Here is a 26,436-nt window from a genome sequence, read left to right as displayed (position 1 = left end):
CAGGCTATTCTTCATGTCCTTTATCATATACTTGATGCTAAACTGGTAAACATGAATGTTTCCCTGAGTTCTGGGAGTCATTCCAGCAAATTATCAAACCCAAGGAAGGGGTCACGGGAACACTGAGTTATAGCCAGTCATTCAGAAGGACAGGTGACAACCTGGAACTTACGATTGGTGTCTGAAGAAGGGCAGCCTTGTGGGACTGAGCCTTTACCTTGTGAGATCTGATGCTAAATCCAGGTGGGTAACATAGGGATTAAATTGAACTATAGGACACCCAGCTGGTGCCACAGAGAATTACTTGGTATTCGGAATAGACAGCTGCAAGGGGAAAGTGGATTCTGCTCTGGGGCCATCCGCAGGGTAATGGGTAACAGGGAGAAAGATGATAACATGTCTGAAGGCCTCAGAGTGAGTGTGGCACCACCTCCACAGGCCACTGTGGTGCCTTGTCACAAATGTCTCCCCTACTCTAAGGCAGGGACTGTGTCTTTTATAGACGCGCTCTTAGTGTCTAGATGATGTCATGGTAGGAGGAAAACAACATTGATTAAGTGGATAAAATTTGTGGATTATGGAGCTGGATCTAAGAAACCTGATGGTAAAATCCTATCTAATTTGAATAAAAGTGTGCTTTTTCCATTCATCAAAGCCTCAAGAGTTGCATACCTAGAATAATAGATCATTTATTACTTATTATTATTATTTATTACTCTTCTTTTAAGAGTCTTCATGATTTTCTTGACCTACAGTTTTCTCTGTCACCACTTCCTAACACCCAGAGGACACGGCAGTATGAGGCTCCACACACAGGAGCTGTCTTCGACTTTTGCACCCCCTATATTATGTGATGGGCGAGGTTCCCTTACAGGGCACAAACCCTTGGATGCCTCACGCATCTTCCTGCAGCAGGAGCCACAGCATAGAAAAAGTAGGCTGTGGGCTAGGCACGATTCCTGGGGGCTAGTCTACAGGTCCACACCTTTCCCTCCCACTGGTTGAGATGCATCCGTCTGTAACACCACCATGTTTGAAAACAGCATCCCAAGACCACAGCTCTGCCTTTCCATCTGCAGTAGGCTTCCTGCTTCTAGAGACTGGTATTTTTGAAGTCAGACTCAGTGAGAGAACTGTGTGCACACAGGTGAGTGAAGGAGGGCTACAGGCTTCTGTCTCTCACACTCCATCTTCGCCACTTCTTGTCACTGACTCTGGCTCATGTTTGGTTACCAAGGGCCACAGGGACTCTTTTTAAAGGGTTGGGAAGAAAGGCAGTCTTAGATACGAGGGCAAGGATCTTCACCCCACACTCACCTCCTTTGAGAAAAATGCAACTCAGTGGAACCAAGCAACTTTACAAAGAGACACGCAACATCAGTGTCATTATGCAAAACAGCACACTCGGTTGAAGCCCAAGCCAGGACCATGATGAAGCTTCAGTACAGAGGAGCATCACCTCGACATAGAAAGCCTCAGTGGCGATGTTATGCAGTAACAAGTGTTGTGTATTTTGAGATGGAGGAAATCATGAGTTTTAGCTAATGGAATGAATCCTGCTAGAGAATAAAGTCAAAAGATAGATTCGATTTAGCGGGTCAAAAGAAATGACTTTATAAGTCTAGTTCCCTGGTTTATAGAGAAGCTTGTTGCTATGTGATGAGACAGAGGAGAGTAACAAAGCAGTGTTTGAAGATGTAACCTATGCAGATCGCACCCAAAGGCCTCTGAAGGATGAGATGGGCTGGCCTGGTGAGGTCTTCTAATTATGATGTCTATAAAGAGTTATTCATTGATGAGCTCTGAGTAACCCTTAGGACAGAGCTGACCACTAGTTACCCTTCCTGGGAAACCCATTCTGAACAGAAGTCTCAGACTTCTGTATTTCTTCTTGATAGAACTCCAATAGTTTGTTTCATATATACAGATCTGGTCCCTATAGAGATGTCTATTCCGCTTTTGCTCAATGCTTAGAGCACTGGAAAATATTCATTTTCACGAAGATTTAGTTATAACCCCCATACTGACTCTGATAACTTAGTTTTACTCCATATTAGGTCTTTCTCAGTCCTAGGGGGCAATCTATCTCCTGCCACAAATTTTAAGAGAGAACTTTTGGGACCTTAGTAGTCAGCAGTCTTGGCTCTCTGATGCCAAGAGCTAGTGGGGTATGAGATGTATAATAATTTTGGGGATGGAGATTTCTCCTGGGCATCCTTCTGCATGGTCCTTGGAGAAGCCTTGCCCTATTGTTCTGGTATCTCAACATTTGTATTTTCTGAGACACAAAGAATAATATAGAATGTTAAATTCTTATTTTATCTCTTAATTTCAACTTCTTGTACATTTCTAGACCTTATAATCCTTCTTAATTCTGGCAATGACACACTTATTCCCTTATTGGGGGGTGTGCAAGGTGAAGAGAACAAGAATGGGCTCTGGAGTTGAAAGAAACTGATATTAACAACAGGCTTTGCCACTTTATAAGGGGGTTGATCTTAGAAAAACAACTTCACATCTCTGGTCCTCAATGTCTTTTCTTTCTTTTGTAAAGTTATGGTAAGAATATCCACCTTACAGGATGGTAGGAAGGATTAAACAATATTGTTGATAAGCCCCCTAACACATATGTTAAGTGCTCAGTAAAGAATTTTAGAATCAAGGAAGAAGGGCAGGAAAAACCACCATACTGACTCTGATAACTCAATGTCCATTGAGTTTCACAGCCTTGGAATGTAAAAAGGTTATTGTTCATTTTTGCTTGTTTCTGGCTTATTGAGCTTATCTTTCCTGGTCCAGATCAGGCAAGGTTCAAGGTCACCCTTGTACTGATGATCTTTGCAGACAACCTATTTAAAACATCCATGGCTACCTAAGTTTGGGTTGCTTCCTGATGGACAGGAACTATGTCAGGCTTAACTAGTTGTATGACAGGGGCATGGCATAGTGCCTTGCACATGGGATGTGCCACGAGATGCATGTTGAATGAATGGACTTACCAAAGTCTTATTGCCCCTCAAAGTGAGTTTGAAAGGCAAAGAGAAGAAAGAAGAAATGTGAAGTTTTTGATGACCAAAACCCATAACATCTATCAGCCCGAAACCAGGCTCTTCCCTGGATAGAGAAGGCTGGTTTAGTCTTAACCCAGGTGGGCACCATTGTTCTCATAGGGTTTATCCTATGACCAACAGGAACAGTCATGCCTTCAGTGTGGGCACATCAGCTCTAGTCAAGGTATGAACATCTGATGGCTAAAAGGATTTTGTTCTTTGAAAAATAATAAAAGTTTCTTACTTCCCATCAGCAGACAACCTGATATCAAAGAGCCAGGAGGCACCTCAAATTCATCCACATTCCTTTAATGAGGCGAGGAACTCTTAATGGTAAACCAACAGCTGAGTAACAGGATGACAGTACAACAGTAGGTAGAGAATCAAGGCGCTGAGGTCAAAGCATTGAGCCAACACCCACCTGGGATGGGGTATAAAAGGCCTAGCAGGGAAAGGGGTTGTCACACTCAGTGGCTCGGCCTTCACAGCTGCTCTGAAGCTCCTGTGCTACCTCAGCCCACACCATGACCTCCTGCTACATCAGCTCATCCCGCTGTCTGGGCAGCACTCAGATGCCCGAAGCTGCAAATGTCTGCGGTTCCTGCATTGACGTTGGGGGCCAGCCTGGGGCAGAGGCCAAGGCTGCCTCCCTGTGCCTGTCTGCCACCCTGGCACATGCCAACCGGGTGCGTGTGGGGACAACTCCTCTCGGCCGACCCAGCCTCTGTGTGCCCTACAGCTGCCAAACCGCTTGCCCCTTGCCAGGGACCCGCGACATTCCCGGCAACATCGGAGTGTGTGGGAACTATGGGGAAGGCGCCCCGAACGGCCACGAGAAGGTGACCATGCAGTTCCTGAACGACCGCCTGGCCAACTACCTGGAGAAGGTGCGTCAGCTGGAGCGGGAGAACGCGGAGCTGGAGACCAAGATCCGAGAGTCGAGCAAATGCCACGAGTCCAGCGTGTGTCCAGACTACCAGTCGTACTTCCGGACCATCGAGGAGCTCCAGCAGAAGGTGAGGTCTGAAGTAGCCTGGGGTATGCTGGGTCTGAGGAAGGTGGAAGGGCATGGCAGTCAAAGGGCCATTGAAGACTCAAGGGTGTTTGTGTTCTTGGGTTCTCTTGAGCATAAGTGTAGATGTCACCCATAGAGCTGGAGCCCAGAGTATGATGTTTTGTGCATGAACTGTCTTCCTGGTTTTCCACAGATCCTGTGCAGCAAGGCTGAGAATACCAGGCTCATTATTCAAGTTGACAATGCCAAGCTGGCTGCCGATGACTTTAGAATCAAGTAAGTAGGGCTGGAAGAGGTCTCAGAGTGACTCCTTCCTCTACCCTAAGTCACAATGGCCAACTACTTAATTGACTGAGTTACTGTCCTGTTTCTTCTTTCCTAAATTCTCCAAATAAAAATTTTTATTACAAACAAAACTAATAGAAAGTGGCTGAGGAAAAAAAACACATCAAATTCAGTATGTATGGTGTAGCCTAGAGTTATGCCTCCTTCATTTACTTCTCTAAAATGGAAGGTAAGGCTGCTTGAGCTCACTCATCAGGAGCAGAATAAGGTGATTTCAAGAATAAACTGAGCAAGGACAGTCACTGAATTTCACATGTAAGTTAGAGGAACCATTTACAGATAGGTCAGGGTCCAAATTTATCTATGGGGACCTCAAATACCAGGCATTTCTACCAGACAAAGGTCAGAGATAGACAAGTAGCCCAACACAAGGAATAAGGGAGCAAATCATTGACCAGGTACCTGGATGTTGCTTAACCTAACGGTGTGAGTCCTGTATTGGATCCTGAAATACATGATCTCATGCAAGCTAATTCATCTTTTGGAACCAAAGTTTCTTCAATGCCCAATGGTAAAAATGATACCTACTATGAATACCTTGCTAGACCATGAGCTGATTGAGTAGAGGGGTTGAGTCTAATTAATCTCTGAAGCCAGTGCTGAGCACAGTGAGCAAATGAGGATCATAATTGGTGAAGGAAATGGAAACTGGGGGCAGCTGAAAGGGACTGTCCTTGTCATTCTGCTGACCTTTCATCTCCTGTCCTGGAAGGCACGAGAGTGAGCTGTCCCTACGCCAGGTGGTGGAGGCAGACATGTGTGGGATGCACAAGCTCCTGGATGACCTGAGCCTGGCCAAGGCCGACCTGGAGGCCCAGCAGGAGTCCCTGAAGGAGGAGATGCTCTGCCTCAAGAGCAACCACGAGCAGGTCTGGGCTTGGGGCTGCAGACCCATGGGAGAGGGCACTGAGGAGAGAAGGGAGCACCGCCCACCCTGTGGCTGTAGGATTAGAAGCCAGGCTCAGTTGGCATCAGGATGAGGGGTTGATCTGGGTGTGGGAGTCAGGCTGACTCTGTAGGATGTAGCAGAGGTAGCGGGGGGGGGGGGGGGGGGGGTTCCTTGTCTCTAAAGGTTTGCCTTGTGAATTTAAGAAGGTGACCCACTGGGCTCTTCCCAGTGGATTCTGGACAAGATCTTTCACATCGTGCACAAGTGGGCTCACCCCTCATGCTGCTCATCAGAGAAGGGGTTCAGGTGCCATCTGCTCTGTCCAAAGCCCTTTCCTCACTCAGAGTGTTGGTCCTTCTGTGCCCACAGGAAGTCCACATCCTGAGGGGCCAGCTGGGAGACAAGCTCCAGATTAAGCTGGACGCGGAGCCCACCGTGGACCTGAGCAGGGTGCTGGACGAGATGCGGTGCCACTACGAGGCCATGATGCAGACCGGCCACAACGACGTGGAGCAGTGGTTCCAAGATCAGGTGAGGGTGCCGCCTCGGAATAGGGAGGGCCCCCCGGCTTCCACCTGGGCAGGGGGGTGATGTGACATCTCTGTGCTCTTGTGCTTCAGTCCGAGAGCATCAGCAAGCAGGACATGTCCTGCTCCGAGGAGCTGCAGTGCTGCCAGTCGGAGATCCTGGAGCTGAGGCGCACGGTGAACGCCCTGGAGGTGGAGCTTCAGGCCCAGCACAGCCTGGTACGGTCCTCTGCCCTCACTGTGCTGCTGGTGCCACGGGCCACGGCCTGGCAGCAGCGTGTCTTAGAAGTCCCACTCATCAGTCCCACTAACAATCAGAACTCAGGGGCTGGGTCCCTCTCTCCCTGGGGGAGATGCCTCGCCATCAAGGTTGGTTTGACCCCGAAAACCGGTTCCTTTAAAAAGCCAACTCCACTTCCTTTACAATAAAGGGTGGCGATTCAGGCCTTCGTTCCACAAGACGTCACTGGGTATCTACTTGGTCAGGTATTGGGAATACAGGGATGAACACTTCCTCCAGGTAGAATTTTGTGAAAAGTCGTGGTGATATGGGCAGCGATTTCTCCAGAGTTCTGGGCATGTCTTATGACATGGTGAGGTTGGCCATGATTCCTACTGCTGAATTCTGGGACACTTCGATCTCTTACCCGGTTATTTGCCACTACAGAAGGACTGTCTGCAGAACTCCCTGTGTGAGTCGGATGCACGCTTCGGCACCGAGCTGGCCCAGATGCAGATCCTGATCCGCGACGTGGAGGAGCAGCTGTCTGAGATCCGGGCTGACCTGGAGCGACAGAACCAGGAGTACCAGGTGCTGCTGGACGTCAAGGCCCGGCTGGAGAGTGAGATTGCCACGTACCGGAAACTTCTGGAGAGTGAGGATTGCAAGTATGTGTGATCTAGGCACTCTTGGCCAATCATTTGCCCAATTCTTATGAGTTCCTTACGGTAACAGTGGTGTTGTCTACAAACCAGAAGGCAGTCTGTGCTCCTGTTGAGTGACCCATTGCCCTTCCTCTTCTCACACTCTGCCTCATTGACGGAATATGAAGGGAGTGACCATCCATTAGGATCCATTGCCAGGTCTCCAGTGGGGCTGCTTGGCTAGCCATTCACTGGTGAGAGTAGAAACATGGCTGTATCTTGAACAGGCAATTTGAGTATAGATCCCAGCAGGTTTGTTGAACTCACTTTTGCTCTCTTTTTAATCTTTGTTTGTATTTTTTATCTTGTAGGCTAGAACCCGATTCTCGTCTAGAAAACCTTAACTCTGGATGACATTGTAGATAGAGATCCCTCAGTCTAGCACTAGGGGTGCAGAATAGGGGGTCAATGGCTAGGGCATCTGTTGGGTTCCCGTCCTGTAGTTTTAAAGAGGGGGACTCCTTCCTTGTGCTCTCTCACACATCATTCATTTCCCATCCCTCACTTCATTCACCTTTTCTCTCTCTCCACAGACTCCCTTGCAATCCATGCTCCACCTCTGCTGCCTTTGTGACTCCCCCCTGTGCGCCTCGTCCAAGCTGTGCCCCCCGCACTGCTTGTGGGCCTGGGTCGACCTGTGGAGTCAGCACCGGGAACCGATTCTGAGTGCCCGTGTACCAGCAAGGGTGGTTAGGGCAAGGGGATGCCTAAAGAGAAATGCTTGTTATACATCCAGAAAATATGGCTTCTAACTATTGCTGACTTTCTGCATGCAGAGCCTGTCCAAAGGCCACAAGATATCAGGAGAAGTGGAATCTTGGTCAGGAGGCTTCTTTCCCAGCTCCAGATTTTCCCAGATTAGCTCCATGCTCTCAGTGGCCGGATCCCAGCCACCACTGGTGGGACTATCTACATTGGAGAGACTCAGGCATTGGATCAGATTGAAGAAGTATCACGGGGTGAGGATGGGGCAGGACCTGAAACTGCATTTGCATTTCAAGCACCAACTTTAGCTTGAAAAATTTCCAGTTTGTGGCCAGGAAAGTGAGAACCAAACTTCACTGTTTGGGCTCCCCCCCCCGCCCCCGCCCCGATGTACTGATTCTGTTTCTAACATCTGCAGCCCCAGATAATGGCCCCAGTGAGGGGGGCAATGAAACTAGATATGACATATGTGAACAATTCCTCATCCACTTCCTTCCTCCTGTCCTTCTGCCGCCCCGCCTTGGAAGTGGCTTCATTTCCTCTCTAGTAAGGTGGGAGTTCCCTGTATCAGATCTGAGCTCTCTTCACTCAGAGTTCCTTTCTTTGACAAAGGACCAGGCTGGCCTCTTGCTATGTAAAGAGAACTTTCAGATTAAGAAATCTCTCTTCTCTAGAAATCTGGACTCTCATAACTATTGTCTGGCTATACTTCTCTCTTCATCTAACTTTACAGTAAAATTTGGACAAGGACTTTATTTTTTTCTAGTAGTTTCTCCTGAAATATTAAACCATTGCTAAGCCTGATGATTTAGGGTGATGGAAAATGTATTATTACAATATTGTCAAAGTTTTTATTCTTATTTACCTTCTCTGCTCCCACCTCGTGTCTTCCCACCCTCCCCCTTCCTGACCACAATGCCACCACATTGGCCAGTATGTTCCATTGGACATCCCTGAGACCGGACCCTGTTCTTCCTCCTTCCTGGAATGCTTCCCCTCTCTTTCTTGTTATTCAGGCCTCGGCAGAAATGTTACTGCTTATGAGAGCTCTTGCTTGGCCATCAGTCCACATACTCAACAGCCTCGTCACTCTCTGTCTTGCTTATTGTCATCATCAACAGCTAAAATCGCCAGCTCTTCCATTGTTTCCTCACTGAAATGCTTACTGGAGATTAGCATTCATGCACTGCTGCTTCCCTGGAGCCTAGCTCACTGCTTGGTACAGAGTAGATGCTTAATAAACATCTGTTGAAAGAATGAATGTGTCTTCCTGACTTTATCTCTGACTTGTTACGGGGCTTGAGAATCATCACTTAACTCAGCGTTTTCCCCTGCCATACAGTGAGGGTTATGTCATCTTTCCCACTCACATCCTAGATCTGTTATGGATTCTAGGATTAAGTGAGATGATAGAAATTTAAAAAGTCTGAAAAGGAGAAAGCACCATATTGACCTCATGCAGAGCCAGTGTCATATAATTAGGAGTGTGGGTGCTGAGCCAGACTGCTCACAATTCACCTGTGGCCTCAGGCTGTTTCCTCTGGGCAGCTAGAATTAGTTTCCTTTAGCAGCTATAGGCGATCAGAAATGAAATTGTGTACTTAATAACTTGTTTTCCAGAGCAAATTTGATTTGAGTATCTGCATTAGTTCAAAGAATGAGAAAATTTTGCTTCAGGGGTGGGAGGCAGAGCCTTCTTAGCAACTCCCTTATATTGAATCCATCCAAGAAGACAGGGCCCAGTTGTATGGGTGCTCTCGTTTCCTTTTTCCCCCTTTGGGTCCACCAGTGGTGACGTGATGTGCAAATGTACCTTACTGCCCTGGGCACTCAGTAATTCTAAGAGCCACTGTGATTCTTGTAGAACTTCATTTTGGAGGCTACGTTTTTGGGGGAGTGCAGATTATGCCTGTTTGCAGTCCTGATTTCTGAATGTGGTTGATAGCTGCTTGAAAAAAAATAGCTCCTGTTAGCCTCCCTTCTCAGATATTGTGCCATCATACGAGAAAGGGCAATATGGGGAAATGAAATCACTTCACATACCCATGTCAGAGTAAGACTGGGATGGCTCAAGGCAGCTTCATCCTCATGGGGACAAAATGCTTCTTGGCATTTAGGAGCTACAACTTCCAGTGTTGAATGTGGTCTTGGTGGTGAGGGGTGACTTGCAGGAAGAACTTCTCATGATAACAAGGCCCCATCTTGCCTGATGTTGATTGACTGGCTTGGGTTGGGGGCAGGAACAGGAGTCTTTCCAGAAACTGGCTTGGTTTTTGTCCATGATTTGAGCTAGAAAGCTTCCTCTGCAACCTTGGCTTTTTCTGAGAAGCAAAATGAATGAGATGGGGCCTGTTGTGTTGGGGCCCACCTTTGGAGCACTGCCTTTTAGAAAGACCGAGGCTCCTGCTTCTGGCCAACTTTAAGTCCCCTGACTCTGTGTCTGGTGCATTTCTTTGCTTCTTGTGAACAGCAACATCTACGTCAAACACAGAACCTGCTTTGCTCTCTTCCTCTTTGATGGTTAAATATTTGAATAGAACTGCACAATTTTTTTTTTAATGGTTTTTATTTATTTATTTATTTATTTATTTTTTATATATATGAAATTTATTGACAAATTGGTTTCCATACAACACCCAGTGCTCATCCCAAAAGGTGCCCTCCTCAATACCCATCACCCACCCTCCCCTCCCTCCCACCCCCCATCAACCCTCAGTTTGTTCTCAGTTTTTAACAGTCTCTTATGCTTTGGCTCTCTCCCACTCTAACCTCTTTTTTTTTTTTTTTTCCTTCCCCTCCCCCATGGGTTCCTGTTAAGTTTCTCAGGATCCACATAAGAGTGAAACCATATGGTATCTGTCTTTCTCTGTATGGCTTATTTCACTTAGCATTACACTCTCCAGTTCCATCCACGTTGCTACAAAAGGCCATATTTCATTTTTTCTCATTGCCACATAGTATTCCATTGTGTATATATACCACAATTTCTTTATCCATTCATCAGTTGATGGACATTTAGGCTCTTTCCATAATTTGGCTATTGTTGAGAGTGCTGCTATGAACATTGGGGTACAAGTGCCCCTATGCATCAGTACTCCTGTATCCCTTGGATAAATTCCTAGCAGTGCTATTGCTGGGTCATAGGGTAGGTCTATTTTTAATTTTCTGAGGAACCTCCACACTGCTTTCCAGAGCGGCTGCACCAATTTGCATTCCCACCAACAGTGCAAGAGGGTTCCCGTTTCTCCACATCCTCTCCAGCATCTATAGTCTCCTGATTTGTTCATTTTGGCCACTCTGACTGGCGTGAGGTGATACCTGAGTGTGGTTTTGATTTGTATTTCCCTGATAAGGAGCGACGCTGAACATCTTTTCATGTGCCTGTTGGCCATCTGGATGTCTTCTTTAGAGAAGTGTCTATTCATGTTTTCTGCCCATTTCTTCACTGGGTTATTTGTTTTTCGGGTGTGGAGTTTGGTGAGCTCTTTATAGATTTTAGATACTAGCCCTTTGTCCGATATGTCATTTGCAAATATCTTTTCCCATTCCGTTGGTTGCCTTTTAGTTTTGTTGGTTGTTTCCTTTGCTGTGCAGAAGCTTTTTATCTTCATAAGGTCCCAGTAATTCACTTTTGCTTTTAATTCCCTTGCCTTTGGGGATGTGTCGAGTAAGAGATTGCTACGGCTGAGGTCAGAGAGGTCTTTTCCTGCTTTCTCCTCTAAGGTTCTGATGGTTTCCTGTCTCACATTTAGGTCCTTTATCCATTTTGAGTTTATTTTTGTAAATGGTGTGAGAAAGTGGTCTAGTTTCAACCTTCTGCATGTTGCTGTCCAAGAACTGCACAATTTTTAAATTGAGGTTTAAAAAAATTTTTTTAAATGTTTATTTTTGAGAGAGAGAGAGAGAGAGAGAGAGAGAGCACGAGCAGAAGGGCAGAGAGAGAAGGAGACACCGAATCCAAAGCAGGTTCCAGGCTCTGAGCTGTCAGCACAGAGCCCGACTTGGGGCTCAAACTCACAAACCGTGAGATTATGACCTGAGCCAAGGTTGGATGCTTAACCGACTGATCCACCCAGGTGCCCCCAAATGGAATTTTATATAGTGGTAGCTCCCTCCTACCTGATGTTAAGTGCTGCCGCTTCTTCCTGAGAAGCTAATACCACTCTCTAGCATTCTTACATGGTAGGCATTGTAACTGCTTTTAAAATATGAAGTAGTAAAGCTCACAGAGGTTAAATAGCTTGTCTAAAGATATGATTTGGCAAGTGGCTGAGCCAGGACTCAGACCTAGATTGCTTGGCTACAAAGCAACTCTCATGATATCACTTATGTATTTATCCTCTGTTCCTTTGAGTGATTGAGCTGCCTTTTAAAGAGAGACCCTTCTTCCTCAAAAAACTAAAAATAGAATTATCGTGTGATTCAGTAATTCCACTACTGGGTATTCACCCAAAGAAAATGAAAACACTGATTTGAAAAGATATATGCACCCCTAAGTTTATCGCAACATTATTTACCATAGCCAAGACATGGAAGCAGCCTAAATGTCCATCGATAGATGAATGGATGGAGATATTCCATACACCATGGAATATTGTTCAGTCATAAAAAGATTGAAATCTTTTTATTGCCATTTGCAACAACATGGATGGACCTAAAGGGTATAATGCTAAGTGAACTAAATCAGTCAGAGAAAGACAAATACTGTATGACTTCATTCATATGTGGAATTTAAGAAACAAAACAGATGAACAAAGAAAAAAAAAGACAAAAAATCAGACCCTTAAATACAGAGAATAAACCAGTGGTTGCCAGAAGGGAGATAGATGGGGGGGGGGGTGGTGAAATAGAGGCGATTAAGAGTACACTTATCATGATGAGCACTGAGTACTCTAAGAATTGTTGGATCACTATATTGTACACCTGAAACTAATATTACACCGTATGTTAACTATACTTGAATAAAAATACAAAATAGGAAGACCCTGCAATGTGAGACTTGGATGTCCCTATTTTTCACACTCAGGGTCACTGACAGTGTAATTTGGAAAGGGTCGCTGAAATCATGTCATTTGCTTGATCAGTTTAGTACAAACCTTACTGGACAGTGTATTGCCAGTTCCTGAACCAGCTAGTCTGCCCCCAGCTCACTGCTAACTCCTCCTGAATGCCTTGTCTGTGTTGAACATTTCATGGGTCAATGTCAGTATCTGAGAAGGGACAGACGATGACTTTCGAGGGGAGAGTACATCATTAGCAGAGAAGGACTAATACCAGCACAACCAAAGCGACTGATGCTGTCATTAAATAATTCTATTCTTTTCCCAAAAGGACATGAGTTAAACACATAATTCAGTGTGATCTACTTTTGAATGCTCTGTAGGACTTTTCATAGAAATACATTCCTAGAAGAAAACATGTCAACCTGATTTTGATTTGATTTAGGACTACAGGGTTTAGAAGTCAAGGATTTTCTATCATTGGAACAACAAGCTATTGTTTGGTTTCATATCACGTTTGTTCGTTCATTCATTCATTCATTCATTCATTCAACACACACCTGCTGAGCATCACCATGCACTAGGCACTGTGGAGGGTAAAACTGGGTATGATTTGCTCCATAGCTGAGCTCATTTGGTTCTTTCTTTCATGTTTACATTGACTGTGAGTTTACATTTACATTTACATTTCATGTTTACATTTTGTGTGAGTCAGATGCCGTGTTGGAAATTACAGAGATGAACAAGATAGTCAAGCAACTGAGCCACCCAGGTGCCCCCAGAGATGAACAAGACAAAAGTAATAAGTCAAAATCCTTGCTTGCAAGGGTCTTCTGCATAAGCCAACAACAAAGCACACTACCAGGACGTAAACTGAGGATTCAGTATGAGTGGAAGCTTTCACTTGAAGGCAGCTCTTGAGCTGAAAAATATGAACTCCCAGGGATGGACTTGACCTTCAGAATGTTTCAGAATTAGGGTATTTAATAATGGATTGTCAATGTGCAAAATAAAGCAGAGTTGTCAATATTTCCCTATTTTTATTGCATAAAATCTGTGAAGTGGGCCAAGTAAGTAATTCTATAATGACTTACTCAGAATTTCATATTTTCCCGACTTCCTAAATCATCTACTCTACAAGTTTCTACAATTGCATTTTCCTCCTTTTCATTCAGCACACCTTTGCCCCAGGACTGTCTCCAGCCAGATCAGGGAGAGATTTATTAGCATCACATCCACAAGATGTGGTCCCCTGAGAAGCTCAGAGGAATGGACTCCTACATTGAGGGGAAATCCACAAATTTTGGGGGGCACAGAACAAAGGAGATGGCTCCTAATCCAGTGCCTCAGGGACCTCGTCAGCCAGAATCAAAGATGAGGCTGTGGGGCTATGGAGAGCTGAACTCTGGGACAGGGCACATCTGAACCCAACTGATTCAGCACAAAAGACATAGACCCCTGAAAGGGGAAATGGAGCCCAAGTGTGTCCTAACTCTCACAAACAAGCATTTTTATTTTTGTTTGTAGAAGGTCTTCTTGAAAAAAGCCTAGCTTACAGAAATTATACACATAGAACACACATCCTGAAAAAACTTGAAACAGAAGTGAAGGCTACACTAAGCCAATAGTCCTCCTCCACAAATTAGTTTCCATATGTATACAAGGGAGGGGGGGGAGGTATTGTGAGATTCTAACAGATGATTCTCACTGTATTTCTCACTGTACACCGGGGCCCTTCTAGTAGCTATAGCCCAAGCAGCACTCAGTGATTTGGGAGAGGGATGGCAGAGTAGAAGGCAGGGAAGAGGGTTTTGAGTCTCACGAGTCCAAGCCCTGAGATGACCAGAGAATGGACTTGGATGAGATGAGTAAGGGGATATGTCCTGTCCTCTGGTTAGAGGAAGGCACGCTGGGATCAGGGAATGAAAAGGAGGGGAAGGGAAGAGAATTTAGATGCTGGTGGGTCCTGCTTGCCCTACCCCTTCTCCTGGGCTGGGATACAGAGTCAAGGGCAGGAGGATAATAGGTTCAGGATGTAGGAGCAGAGGGCATATGTCCTCCCTTTCCCAGGTAGAATGTGGAGAGGCACCAAGACCCCAGGGGAGTCTGGACAGAAGGTCCTGAGAAAAAAATCATAGACTATCCTGAGACCCGGGGTGGTACCGAATCTGAAAGATGACCCTGTGCATCAGAGAGTAGCATGAACAGAGCAAAAGGAAATCTGACAGCTCAAGAGCCACATAGGTGAGAATGGGGACACCTTGGCCAACTGGGGAGCTCTGGCAGCCGAGAACTGGGCAGGAGGACCCACGTGGGTCTCTGTGGCCGTGTGGATGGATGCAAATGCCAAGGGCTGAGCCCTGCCCACCTCCTGTCTCCCAACATCCTGGAGGAAAGGCCTTTGGCACTTGGGGTGACCTCTTGGAAAGGGGTCCTCGAGATGACTGAAATTAAGGTTCTGCTACCTGGTGTAGTGTGGGATGAAGATTAAAAGTACAATTTGGTTTAAGTATAAGAAAATAAAGGTACATATTTTTCACACCTGACTTTATGGTCTGAGATTCATTTTCGCTATAAATGTAAGCTCGCATATGTCCCCCTTTGGGTAAATATAAAAAGTAGCATACTGGGTATCTTGTTGTGCATTTTGCCTTTTCTTCACTGAAAATTCCATTGTAGTTGTCATTTCTATGTTAGTAATCTATGTCTATGTCTATATCTATGTCTGTCTATGTCTACGTCTATATCTATGACTACGTCTAGATCTAGATCTGTGTCTATATCTACCTTAGTATCTGTGATGGCTACAAGCTTTTCACTATATTCATGCACTACAATTCGCTTAACCAGGCTTCTTTTGGTAGGCGTTTCATTTTCTCTTCGGTCTGCTATGACTCCCCAGATATTGCCATAAATATTCTTATTATCCTTGTACGCGTGTAAGTGCGTCTGTGGGATAAATTCCTGAAGTGGAATTATCGGGTCACGGGGTAGGTGCAATTGTCATTTGCATAGATATTGCTAAACTGCTTGAAGAGGATGCATGTTTCACCCCTCACCCCAACAGTGTTTGACGATGCCTGTTTCCTTACACCTTGCCAACATTGTGCCACTAGCCTTTTTGATCTTTGTTAATTTAACTTAAATAGGTACAAAATGGTAATTTAATAAGCATTTTTGAATTGTAAATGGTGTGAGCATCTAGACCCGTGATTAAAAGCCACTTGAAAAAAAAACAGCCAACACTTATTTAGTGTTTACTGTGCCACGTGCTGGCCATTATTTTCAATGATTTACAGAGATCAAATTCTTTAATGGTTAAAACAAATCTGTGGGCTAGGTGCTATTACTGCCTCCGTTTTGCGTGTGCAGAAACCACAGCACAGTGAGGTCAAGCCATCGGGCCAAGTTTTCACAGCTAGTAAATGGTGGAACCAGAATCTGAATCCAGGCAGGCTGACCCCAGAGTTCTTGGCCTTGACCATGCTACTATGCTGCATTAAAGGGCTTTGTCATGGGCCCAGGTAGGACATAAATAAGGGCAAATGTGCTGCCCTAGAATGTGAATAAGGGAAGCCTGCCATCAACGCAGGAGGGAGAAGAGAAGGACAGACAATTATTTTGTCAGCTAGTCTCTGATGACCCGGAGACCTGGGACAGAAATAAAGCCGACTGATAATAATAAACACATTTAAAATCAGACTAAAGATTCCCAAGTAATCATATTATTAAATGCCACTTAATAGAGAAGACCTCAGCAGTGTTGCCTCTATTTCAAAGTCTCTCGAGCTGGACGTTTGAGATCACAAAGCTCCCTGAGGGTGTCCTTCCTGGAAGCCCCGTCTCCTGGCCCAGAGTGTCTGAGGGTGTCGCAGGCACAGCTGTGTCAGGATGGACCACCTGTTGTGGTTTGCCAACTTCTTCCGGGTGCACACAGTGCACACTGCGTGGGGACAGCACTTGCTTCCTTAGACAACTTCAGAGTCACCCTTTTGCAACAGATAAGGTAGCTGTAGATCAGACCCCAACCCCGTGGGCTGCTCTGAGTTCACTGCTTTCTCTTTCACTCTGAGTTGCCTCAGTAGGTCCCATCACTATAGCATTGAATGGTGCTGTTCCAGACCCAGTGTCCTACCCCCCACCTTGAAGATGGACTCAACTCCAAAACTTTTACTCCTAAAGAGAGATGAGGTGGCCCCTGTGAATGAAAGAGGGGCTGCAGGACTTCCTCCCTCTTCACCCCTCAGCGCCGGGACCTCCCTTCATGCAGTCTGACTCTCACGTTGTTCTTTGGGGCCAGCGACTCTTTACGGGGAGCGAAGGAGGTGGTCTGGGGTGTCAAGAATGGGCTCCTCCTCCGTGACACAGCGGAGTGCATCTCAAACACCTGCCTCATGCTTTCCACTTACTGCCAGTTCTTTGATAGGGAAGAAATTGGCAGAACCCACTTCTCTACAGAGTCACAGGCGGGCATCAGTGTCATTATGCAAAACACCTTGCTGAGCCCAAGCCAGGGCTTTACAGAGAGGTGTCAGGGCGTCAAAACTTCAGCTGTGGAGCCTAAGAAGTAACAAACCACGGGTGTTCTGAGATGGGAGGAACCATAATTTTAGTTGATGGAGCAAATCCTGCCAGGGGGTAGGGTCAAAACATGGAGCCTGTTTAGCAAATCAAAGGAAACAGTTTTAATGGTCCAATTCTCTGGATTATAGTGATGCGCCATGATGAGGCAAGAGGGAACTAAAGGGGTGTTTGAAGATGGAATATATGCAGATTGCACCCAGAGGCCTCTGAAGGATGGGATGGTTTGGCCTCGTGAGGTCTCCTAATTTATGGTGTTTGTAAGGGGATTATTCATTGGTGACCTCAGGGTAAATGGCACTGACCCTAGAGTGGGTTTTCTTTTTGGGAAGAATTCCAGATCCCTTTATTTATTTTTGAGAGAATTCTAAGAGTCCAGGTTTCACCAATACTCAACATCCTCCCATTTGGTTTTCTCGGGGCTGCTTGTTCTTGAATTTTGCTTAGAGAAGAGACCTACTTATACTTTTCTGGGGTCTTCCTCCATTAGATCTCCCTCAGTCTTTCGGTCCCAACAATCTGCAGGGGCACCTCCTGAGCCGGTTGCCTTGGTCCCTTGGCTCTAACGAAAATCTCTGGGATTTGAGGTCTACTTTAGACTCTTGATTTTTGAGTATAATTTTTCTATGTGCATTTTGTTGTTCTCCCTGCTCTATGTCTAAATATCTTCCTTTGCTGGAACACAAGGACCCTCGGATATTTTATTTCTTTTCACATCAGCTTCTGGCCCAACTACTAAGCCTTCTGCGTCCCCCTGAGCAACAACACAGGCAGTACACAGGTTGTTCTAACCGGGGGTCATGGTGGGTTGGAAAGAGAATGAATGGGCTTTGCAGACATGAGACCAAATCGAGCCCTTGCCAATTTATTTCTCTGTGAATCGGAAGATGGACTTTAGTTACCTCATCTGCACACTGAAGCCACCAAGAGCTACATCACAGGTAGTAAGGATTCAGTAGGAAAGAACACCTAATAATAATAGCAATATATACCTACATCCCCATAAATTTTGGTTCTTAAACTTTTTTTTTAACATTTATTTATTATTGAGACAGGGAGAGACAGAGCATGAACAGGGGAGGGTCAGAGAGAGGGAGACACAGAATCTGAAGCAGGCTCCAGGCTCTGAGCTGTCAGCACAGAGCCTGACGCAGGGCTAGAACTCATGGACCACGAGATCATGACCTGAGCCAAAGTCGGCTGCTTAACTGACTGAGCCACCCAGGCGCCCCGGTTCTTAAACTTTTGAGATACCCCTTGAGCTCTGGGCCCAGTTCCCTTTTCTGGATCAAATAAAGTTTTTATTTTATTTTATTTTTTATTTTTTATTTTTATCAGTAGCTTCTCTCTAGATACATCCTTGATCAGGACCATGGATCCTCTGTCTTTCACTAACCCCCATTGATCTATGGTTCTCATTCAAGTTAAAGATATCCTGAGATTTCTGGGGAACTGGTTTTTCCTGAAAATAGGGACCCCTGCATGTTCAAGAATTGGCACACTGCTTGAGTTCAAGGGAATGTTCAGGAAACATGCTCAACAAGTGAATGACTGAAAGCTGATTCTGACTAGTCAACCAAAACTTAGCCAGCACTAATGTTTCGGGATGCATTGATGCTTTAAAGCTTCTCAAGAGGAGTATGTAGTGTAAAGGATAGAAGAGAGAAGAAAGGGGACCTTACAATAATCAATATCTATAGACTTCCCAGTTTTATAAAGTGGTGTTTTCTCTTCAGAGGAAACGCTGGGTGAGTCTAAATGCTGGTGACGGATTCACTGTCCCTCCTGCCATACAGATCACTGACTGAAAGATTCAATCCTTGAGTGAGGCTATATCCACAGACAGACTGGCTCAGTCCAGCAAGAGGGCATCTGGAAGTTGAATTAACTGCTGGTGATTGTTGAGTAGAAATATACATCTTTGATCTTTCATCAACCGATAACCTGATATCAAACAGCAAGGGGCATGTCAAATTCATCAACATTCCTTTAATGAGGCGAGGAACTCTTAATGGTAAACCAACAGCTGAGTAACAGGATGACAGTACAACAGTAGGTAGAGAATCAAGGCGCTGAGGTCAAAGCATTGAGCCAACACCCACCTGGGATGGGGTATAAAAGGCCTAGCAGGGAAAGGGGTTGTCACACTCAGTGGCTCGGCCTTCACAGCTGCTCTGAAGCTCCTGTGCTACCTCAGCCCACACCATGACCTCCTGCTACATCAGCTCATCCCGCTGTCTGGGCAGCACTCAGATGCCCGAAGCTGCAAATGTCTGCGGTTCCTGCATTGACGTTGGGGGCCAGCCTGGGGCAGAGGCCAAGGCTGCCTCCCTGTGCCTGTCTGCCACCCTGGCACATGCCAACAGGATGCCTGTGGGGACAACTCCTCTCGGCCGACCCAGCCTCTGTGTGCCCTACAGCTGCCAAACCGCTTGCCCCTTGCCAGGGACCCGCGACATTCCCGGCAACATCGGAGTGTGTGAGAACTATGGGGAAGGCGCCCCGAACGGCCACGAGAAGGTGACCATGCAGTTCCTGAACGACCGCCTGGCCAACTACCTGGAGAAGGTGCGTCAGCTGGAGCGGGAGAACGCGGAGCTGGAGACCAAGATCCGAGAGTCGAGCAAATGCCACGAGTCCAGCGTGTGTCCAGACTACCAGTCGTACTTCCGGACCATCGAGGAGCTCCAGCAGAAGGTGAGGTCTGAAGTAGCCTGGGGTATGCTGGGTCTGAGGAAGGTGGAAGGGCATGGCAGTCAAAGGGCCATTGAAGACTCAAGGGTGTTTGTGTTCTTGGGTTCTCTTGAGCATGAGCGTAGATGTCACCCATAGAGCTGGAGCCCAGAGTATGATGTTTTGTGCATGAACTGTCTTCCTGGTTTTCCACAGATCCTGTGCAGCAAGGCTGAGAATACCAGGCTGGTAACTCAAATTGACAATGCCAAGCTGGCTGCCGATGACTTTAGAATCAAGTAAGTAGGGCTGGAAGAAGGCTCAGAGTGACTCCTCTTCTGTTTTATTTCTAGGTGCCCATCATGGTACTGGCCCAAAGTAGATGTTAAAAAGTGGTTACTGACTAGAACCTAGAAATGGTTGAAAGTGAACAAAAGCATTGAAACAAAATGAGGAAGAATCATCTAGATGGGTCAGGTCCTATGTCATTTTCTCCCCATCTAGAAGATAAGAAGGTTTTGTGTTATAGCCAGAAACAAAATCAAATCATTGCAAGAATAAACTTTCAGTTCATTGGTCATTGACAGATTCACTGACTCTTCGCTAAATTTATGAGTGGGAAGAATTGTCACTATAGCTTTTTGGTATCAAGAGTTGCAATTGAATGAATGAGAAAGGCATAAAAATCATCTGAAATAATTAATCCAAGGGGTAAACTAGAAAACTGTAGGTCCAGAAGGCTTACTTTCAAGCTACTCTTTTTCCTAGCTAAATGACTCCTTTATAGCAGAATGAATACTGCGTTAATTTGACGACTTAGGGTGAATCCATGTATCTACTATTAACCAAGATATACAATCCTGGATACTCCATTTATTCTCTCTGAGCCACAGTTTCCCATGTAGTTCCATCCAGTGGGCATAATGATATTTCTTCCAACAATGAGTTCTGTAGGTACAGGATCCAACACAGTGAATGTTGATTAACCAAGGAAATGAGGATCCAAGTTGGTGAAGGAAATGGAAACTGGGGGCAGCTGAAAGGGGCTGTCCTTGTCATCCTGCTGACCTTTCATCTCCTGTCCTGGAAGGCACGAGAGTGAGCTGTCCCTACGCCAGGTGGTGGAGGCGGACATGTGTGGGATGCACAAGCTCCTGGATGACCTGAGCCTGGCCAAGGCCGACCTGGAGGCCCAGCAGGAGTCCCTGAAGGAGGAGATGCTCTGCCTCAAGAGCAACCACGAGCAGGTCTGGGCTTGGGGCTGCAGACCCATGGGAGAGGGCACTGAGCAGAGAAGGGAGCACCGCCCACCCTGTGGCTGTAGGATTAGAAGCCAGGCTCAGCTGGCATCAGGATGAGGGGTTGATCTGGGTGTGGGAGTCAGGCTGACTCTGTAGGACATAGCAGAGGTGGTGGGGCCGGCGGAGGGGTTCCTTGTCTCTAAAGGTTTGCCTTGTGAATTTAAGAAGGTGACCCACTGGGCTCTTCCCAGTGGATTCTGGACAAGATCTTTCACATCGTGCACAAGTGGGCTCACCCCTCATGCTGCTCGTCAGAGAAGGGGTTCAGGTGCCATCTGCTCTGTCCAAAGCCCTTTCCTCACTCAGAGTGTTGGTCCTTCTGTGCCCACAGGAAGTCCACATCCTGAGGGGCCAGCTGGGAGACAAGCTCCAGATTAAGCTGGACGCGGAGCCCACCGTGGACCTGAGCAGGGTGCTGGACGAGATGCGGTGCCACTACGAGGCCATGATGCAGACCGGCCGCAACGACGTGGAGCAGTGGTTCCGAGATCAGGTGAGGGCGCCGCCTCGGAGCAGGGAGGGCCCCCCGGCTTCCACCTGGGCAGGGGGGTGATGTGATGTCTCTGTGCCCTTGTGCTTCAGTCCGAGAGCATCAGCAAGCAGGACATGTCCTGCTCCAAGGAGCTGCAGTGCTGCCAGTCGGAGATCCTGGAGCTGAGGCGCACGGTGAACGCCCTGGAGGTGGAGCTTCAGGCCCAGCACAGCCTGGTACGGTCTTCTGCCCTCACCGTGCTGCTGGTGCCACGGGCCACGGCCTGGCAGCAGCGTGTCTTAGAAGTCCCACTCATCAGTCCCACTAACAATCAGAACTCAGGGGCTGGGTCCCTCTCTCCCCGGGTGAGATGCCTCGCCATCAAGGTTGGTTTGACCCCCAAAACTGGTTCTTTAAAAAGCCAACTCCACTTCCTTTACAATAAAGGGTGGCGATTCAGGCTCTCATTCTACAAGACGTCACTGGGTGTCTACTTGGTCAGGTACTGGGAATACAGGAATGAACACTTCCTCCAGGTAGAATTTTGTGAAAAGTCATGGTGATATGGGCAGCGATTTCTCCAGAGTTCTGGGCATGTCCTATGACATGGTGAGGTTGGCCATGATTCCTACTGCTGAATTCTGGGACACTTCGATCTCTTACCCGGTTATTTGCCACTACAGAAGGACTGTCTGCAGAACTCCCTGTGTGAGTCGGATGCACGCTTCGGCACCGAGCTGGCCCAGATGCAGATCCTGATCCGCGACGTGGAGGAGCAGCTGTCTGAGATCCGGGCTGACCTGGAGCGACAGAACCAGGAGTACCAGGTGCTGCTGGACGTCAAGGCCCGGCTGGAGAGTGAGATTGCCATGTACCGGAAACTTCTGGAGAGCGAGGATTGCAAGTACGTGTGATCGAGTCAATTTTTCACCAAGGCACATACCTGACTATAAAGCAGTTCCTCACAGATAACTGACATGGTTGTGGAAGGAGATCTCAGCACGGAGAGCAAGCCTCCCTGTCCACACTGGCTTAGTGATGCACTCAACTCTCCTGGTGTATGTGGATTGCACTGTGGATTGACTGTTACATAAACTATAGCTGGTTCCTAAGCCAAGTCCCCCTAGAGGACTCTTGGACACGGAGAGACACAGATGGCACTGGAAGAGGAACTACTCACACAGATTTCATTGCATTCTGTGACTTGGTGGCAGACTTGTCTTTTGTCCATTTTGGTCTTGCCTCTTCCGTGCATCACTGAGACATCTTTGTACTCCCTGTTTCTAACTCTTTCTCTCTCTCTCTCTCTCTCCCTGCAGACTCCCCATCAATCCCTGCTCTACGGCTGCTGCCTGTGTCCTTCGTCCAAGCTGTGTCCCAGCCACCTGCCCTCTCTAAGCAAGTGGCCTCGGCGCTGAGAAGTGATTCTGAAGGTCTGAGTGCTGGTGCAGGAGGTCAAGGCTGGTTGTACCCAGGCTAGGATTGCCTTCACCTGCTCATTAGCCTTCCTTCCAGGAAGACTGAACTCACTGGAGGCATGTTCACTGAATCAGAGCATAACAGAAACTTCTAAGCCATGGCTCCCTGTGTGTCCCCACACTGCATCCGCCCCCCCCCCCATCCAATGCTATCATTGTCTTTCACTTAAGCTATCATTTGATCCCAGTACCTCTTCTGGGATTTGCCTTCTAGTCCCATGCTTCAGAGTCTCCTAAGATGTAATTGGGTTCCTGTATGAAACAGTCAATAAATCTCCTTCCCGTATTAAGTGCTACGTTTCTCGTGCTTGGCAATGTATACGGTGTGATAAACAACTCTGGCCCTCAAGACCTTGGGTGATCCTTGGCCCCGACATGTCTTGTCACTGCCAGGATCTTCCACTGGGGCACTGGGGTCTTAGCCTCTGGATGAAGGCCCTTTGCTGTCATTCGATTTACCTTGCCCATCGATCTCTATGGGCTGGTGAAAGGAAGACATGTTGGTTGCCAAGGTTGAATTCCTTCAGAACAGCTCAGAACTAACATGTCCCTGCCGTGCTTTTGGCATCTTTAGTGTCTTGGTATTTTGTCCAAGAGCAAAATCACACAACTTAGAGTTCCAATCTAGCCAAAGGGAGGTCATGCTGAGAACTGCCCTGGCCAGGTTGCCAAGTTTTTATTTTTTATTTTTCTCTCATTCAAACTGGCTCCTGTGTGGAGGCACAGAATTACTACCTGCTCTCTTAGCTTGGGTACTCAGGACAGTTGTCTGGGTCCTGGGCATATTTCCCTCCCAAGAGAGGTGTCCTTGTCTATTTGTTGTTGCCTTTGGAGTGCTGAAGGTGAGGAGCACAGTAGGCATGAGTCTGCCTCTTGGACATGGCTCTGACCCAGGCCCAGGTGGGTCACAGTCAGACATGGTGGAAGACCACCCAAGAGATGATGTGCCTTCTTTGCTGTGCTACTCAATTTAGCTTCTGGAATGTGCTGAGCATGCCCAGAAGAATGAAGCTCTCAGGTTTCGGCTCACCTGCGGAGCCTGGTCCCAAGATCAATGCAAATTCGGATCTTCTGCTTAGTAGCACAGTATGGTGGGAAGGGCACTTGCTCTGGAGTTGGGCAGATCTGGGCTCAAATGCCACCCTTTGTGACACCAGTTAAGTCGCCGGGCCATGACACTCTCTTGAGACTTACTCTTCAGTTGTAAGGTTAGAAAGATTCTATTTTCCTTCACCGTTGCTAAGGGATAATCCATACAATGCTCCTGGCACAGAGAAGATGGATATTGGTTTATGGGGCTCCCTGGGAACCGGCAGGGATAATCTTTCCCTCTTAGAAGGAAAGAGGGACTAAGGAGGTGGTAGCAAAACCCATTAGCAGTATCAGGGGCCATGTAATTCTGAGTTGGTGGCCTAGAAGTTTGACCACCCTCCTTGTCCACTTATAAGCAATAATAAATAAATAATAAAATCAATCACTGTTGTTATCGGAGCTTAGTTTTTCACTCCAAGTGTCCTAACCAACATTAAAAAAAAGCATTCTTTGGGCTGTCGGAGGACAAAAATGTCCAAATGTCCAGTGGGCTCTGTGGGCTTTCTTCTAACAAATACCTCACAAGAATCGTTTTAAGGAGTAGCCATAGGTTTTCATGCAACAGCGCCATGAAAATCGGGCCTTGTCCCCCTGCTAGCCTGACCAGGCTAAGTGTGGGACTCCCGAAGCTCCTGGGTGTGGCAAGAAAGGCAATTCAGATGCAGGATGGGTGCTGCAGGCAAGGGAGGCTGGCAGGTGTCTATCCAGCCTGGCCCAGGGCACCTGGACACGGAGGTTTTACCCTCATCCGTAATTATGGCCTGAGGGCTCAGGGCGCCCTCTGGTGCCCAAACCCGGGCACTCACAGAGTGACTCCCATCTCTGCACCTTCCCCTCGGAGGCGCTCTGGCCCCTACATCTCGCTATCCTCCCAGATTGGACCGACAGCCTAGATGCACTATTAGGCTTGCTGTGGTCACAATAATTTCAACCAGGTTGACTGATTATTTTTCTTCCCCTGAGACTCTGACTTGGGACCGGATCCGGTTCTGAGCCACCTAGTAAAGTACTGAGCCCATTGGTTTTCGGATTACCACTCCTGCACTACCAGTGTGCTGGTTTGTAATATTTCCTTCCAGGCTTCACCTATGACACCAGGCAGGCCTCTGCAGGCCCCTGTACTCATTGCCTGTTTTGTTCTGTTTGTTTGTTTTTCACTCAAATGCCATTTCTCCCAAATGCCAGGAAAGTGGAAGGAGTAAGGGTGGCCCGCTGCCGTCCTCAGGGGCAGATGCTGCCGTCACTGAGCGAGCTCGGGGGAAGGGCCCACACTTCTGCTCCCGGAAGCCAAGAATATCGAGGTGGAATTCTGGACTTTCCGGAACAGGAGCATTTTTTATTTAGGCACCAATTTTCGTGTGTTGTGGTCCACGATGTATGATACCTAAGGCTCCACCTCGTCACACCCGCATCATCCTCCTTACAAAGAATGAAATCAAATTCGCCCCTTCTGAGGACCACTTATAATAATCTTCATGAGCTCATCTTGTCTTTGTCTTTCTCCACCTAATTTAGTGTTTCGCAACTTTTTTCTCATCCATGCCTTCTCATTTGACACATATTAAAAAAAAGCCCTCTGGGGCTCCTGGGTGGCTCAGTCGGTTGAGCGTCCGACTTTGGCTCAGGGCATGATCTCGCAGTTCATGAGTTCGAGCCCCACATCCAGCTCTGTGCTGACAGCTCGGAGCCTGGAGCCTGCTTTGGAGTCTGTGTCTCCCCCTCTCTCTGCCCCTGCCCCACTCATGCTCTGTCTCTCTCTGTCTCTCAAAAATGAATAAATGTTAAAAAAAAATCCCTCACTTTGGGGTGCCTGGGTGGTTCAGGTGCTTAAGTGTCCGACTTCTGCTCAGGTCATGACCTTGTGGTTCGCAAGTTTGAGCCTGACATCGGGCTGTCTGCTGTCAGTGCAGAGCCCTCTTTGGGTCCTCTTCTCCCTCTCTCCCTGCCCCTCCTCCACTTGTGTTCTCTCTCTCTCTCTCTCTCTCTCAAAAATAAACATTTTTTTCAAAGATAAGTGTTAAAAAAAGAAATCCCTCACTTGTCACTTAATGTTGTTTTAGCTTTCAAAAATATAAATACGGAACTCAATCATGGCTAAAAGCTCATTTCAAATACAGGTTGTATTTGTTTTTAAGTGACACTCCCTCTAGCCAAATTATCTTCCTTGCCACCTCCCCTCTAGTGGGGGGCGGGGGGAGGAGGGAACCCTCTTTTTGAGAATTGCTGCCCTGTTCAGGTATGAGCCTCTGGGCTAACTCAACAGCCCTACCTGCTTGCCAGGTGTAAGAAGAAAACTTAGCGGCTCAGGAGAGTTTCTCAGTGAGTTCAAGCAATTCAAGTCTTGGATCTCCTGGTGGACAGTCCCACTTGGCTATATTTCAGAT

The 26,436-nt window shown here is 47.0% G+C and overlaps 2 protein-coding genes across 2 annotated transcripts; both read left to right on the top strand.

Moving 5' to 3' along the window:
* Positions 1-3,513: 3,513 nt before the first annotated feature.
* Positions 3,514-8,706, top strand: LOC115500906 (keratin, type I cuticular Ha8-like). The gene is made up of 7 exons (XM_030295664.2): positions 3,514-4,066; positions 4,259-4,341; positions 5,123-5,279; positions 5,669-5,830; positions 5,920-6,045; positions 6,494-6,714; positions 7,284-8,706. Exons 1-7 carry the CDS (start codon positions 3,575-3,577, stop codon positions 7,414-7,416), a joined length of 1,374 nt encoding a protein of 457 aa, XP_030151524.1. The 5' UTR covers positions 3,514-3,574; the 3' UTR covers positions 7,417-8,706.
* A 10,535-nt stretch (positions 8,707-19,241) lies between these two features.
* On the top strand, positions 19,242-22,880 carry LOC115500309 (keratin, type I cuticular Ha8-like). The gene is made up of 7 exons (XM_030294610.1): positions 19,242-19,733; positions 19,926-20,008; positions 20,800-20,956; positions 21,342-21,503; positions 21,593-21,718; positions 22,166-22,386; positions 22,802-22,880. Exons 1-7 carry the CDS (start codon positions 19,242-19,244, stop codon positions 22,878-22,880), a joined length of 1,320 nt encoding a protein of 439 aa, XP_030150470.1.
* Positions 22,881-26,436: the final 3,556 nt, after the last annotated feature.

Source organism: Lynx canadensis, chromosome E1, assembly GCF_007474595.2.
Source record: "Lynx canadensis isolate LIC74 chromosome E1, mLynCan4.pri.v2, whole genome shotgun sequence".
Taxonomy (NCBI): domain Eukaryota; kingdom Metazoa; phylum Chordata; class Mammalia; order Carnivora; family Felidae; genus Lynx; species Lynx canadensis.
Note: the sequence above shows the minus strand (reverse complement) of the source record. Positions and strands in the feature narration are given on the sequence as shown.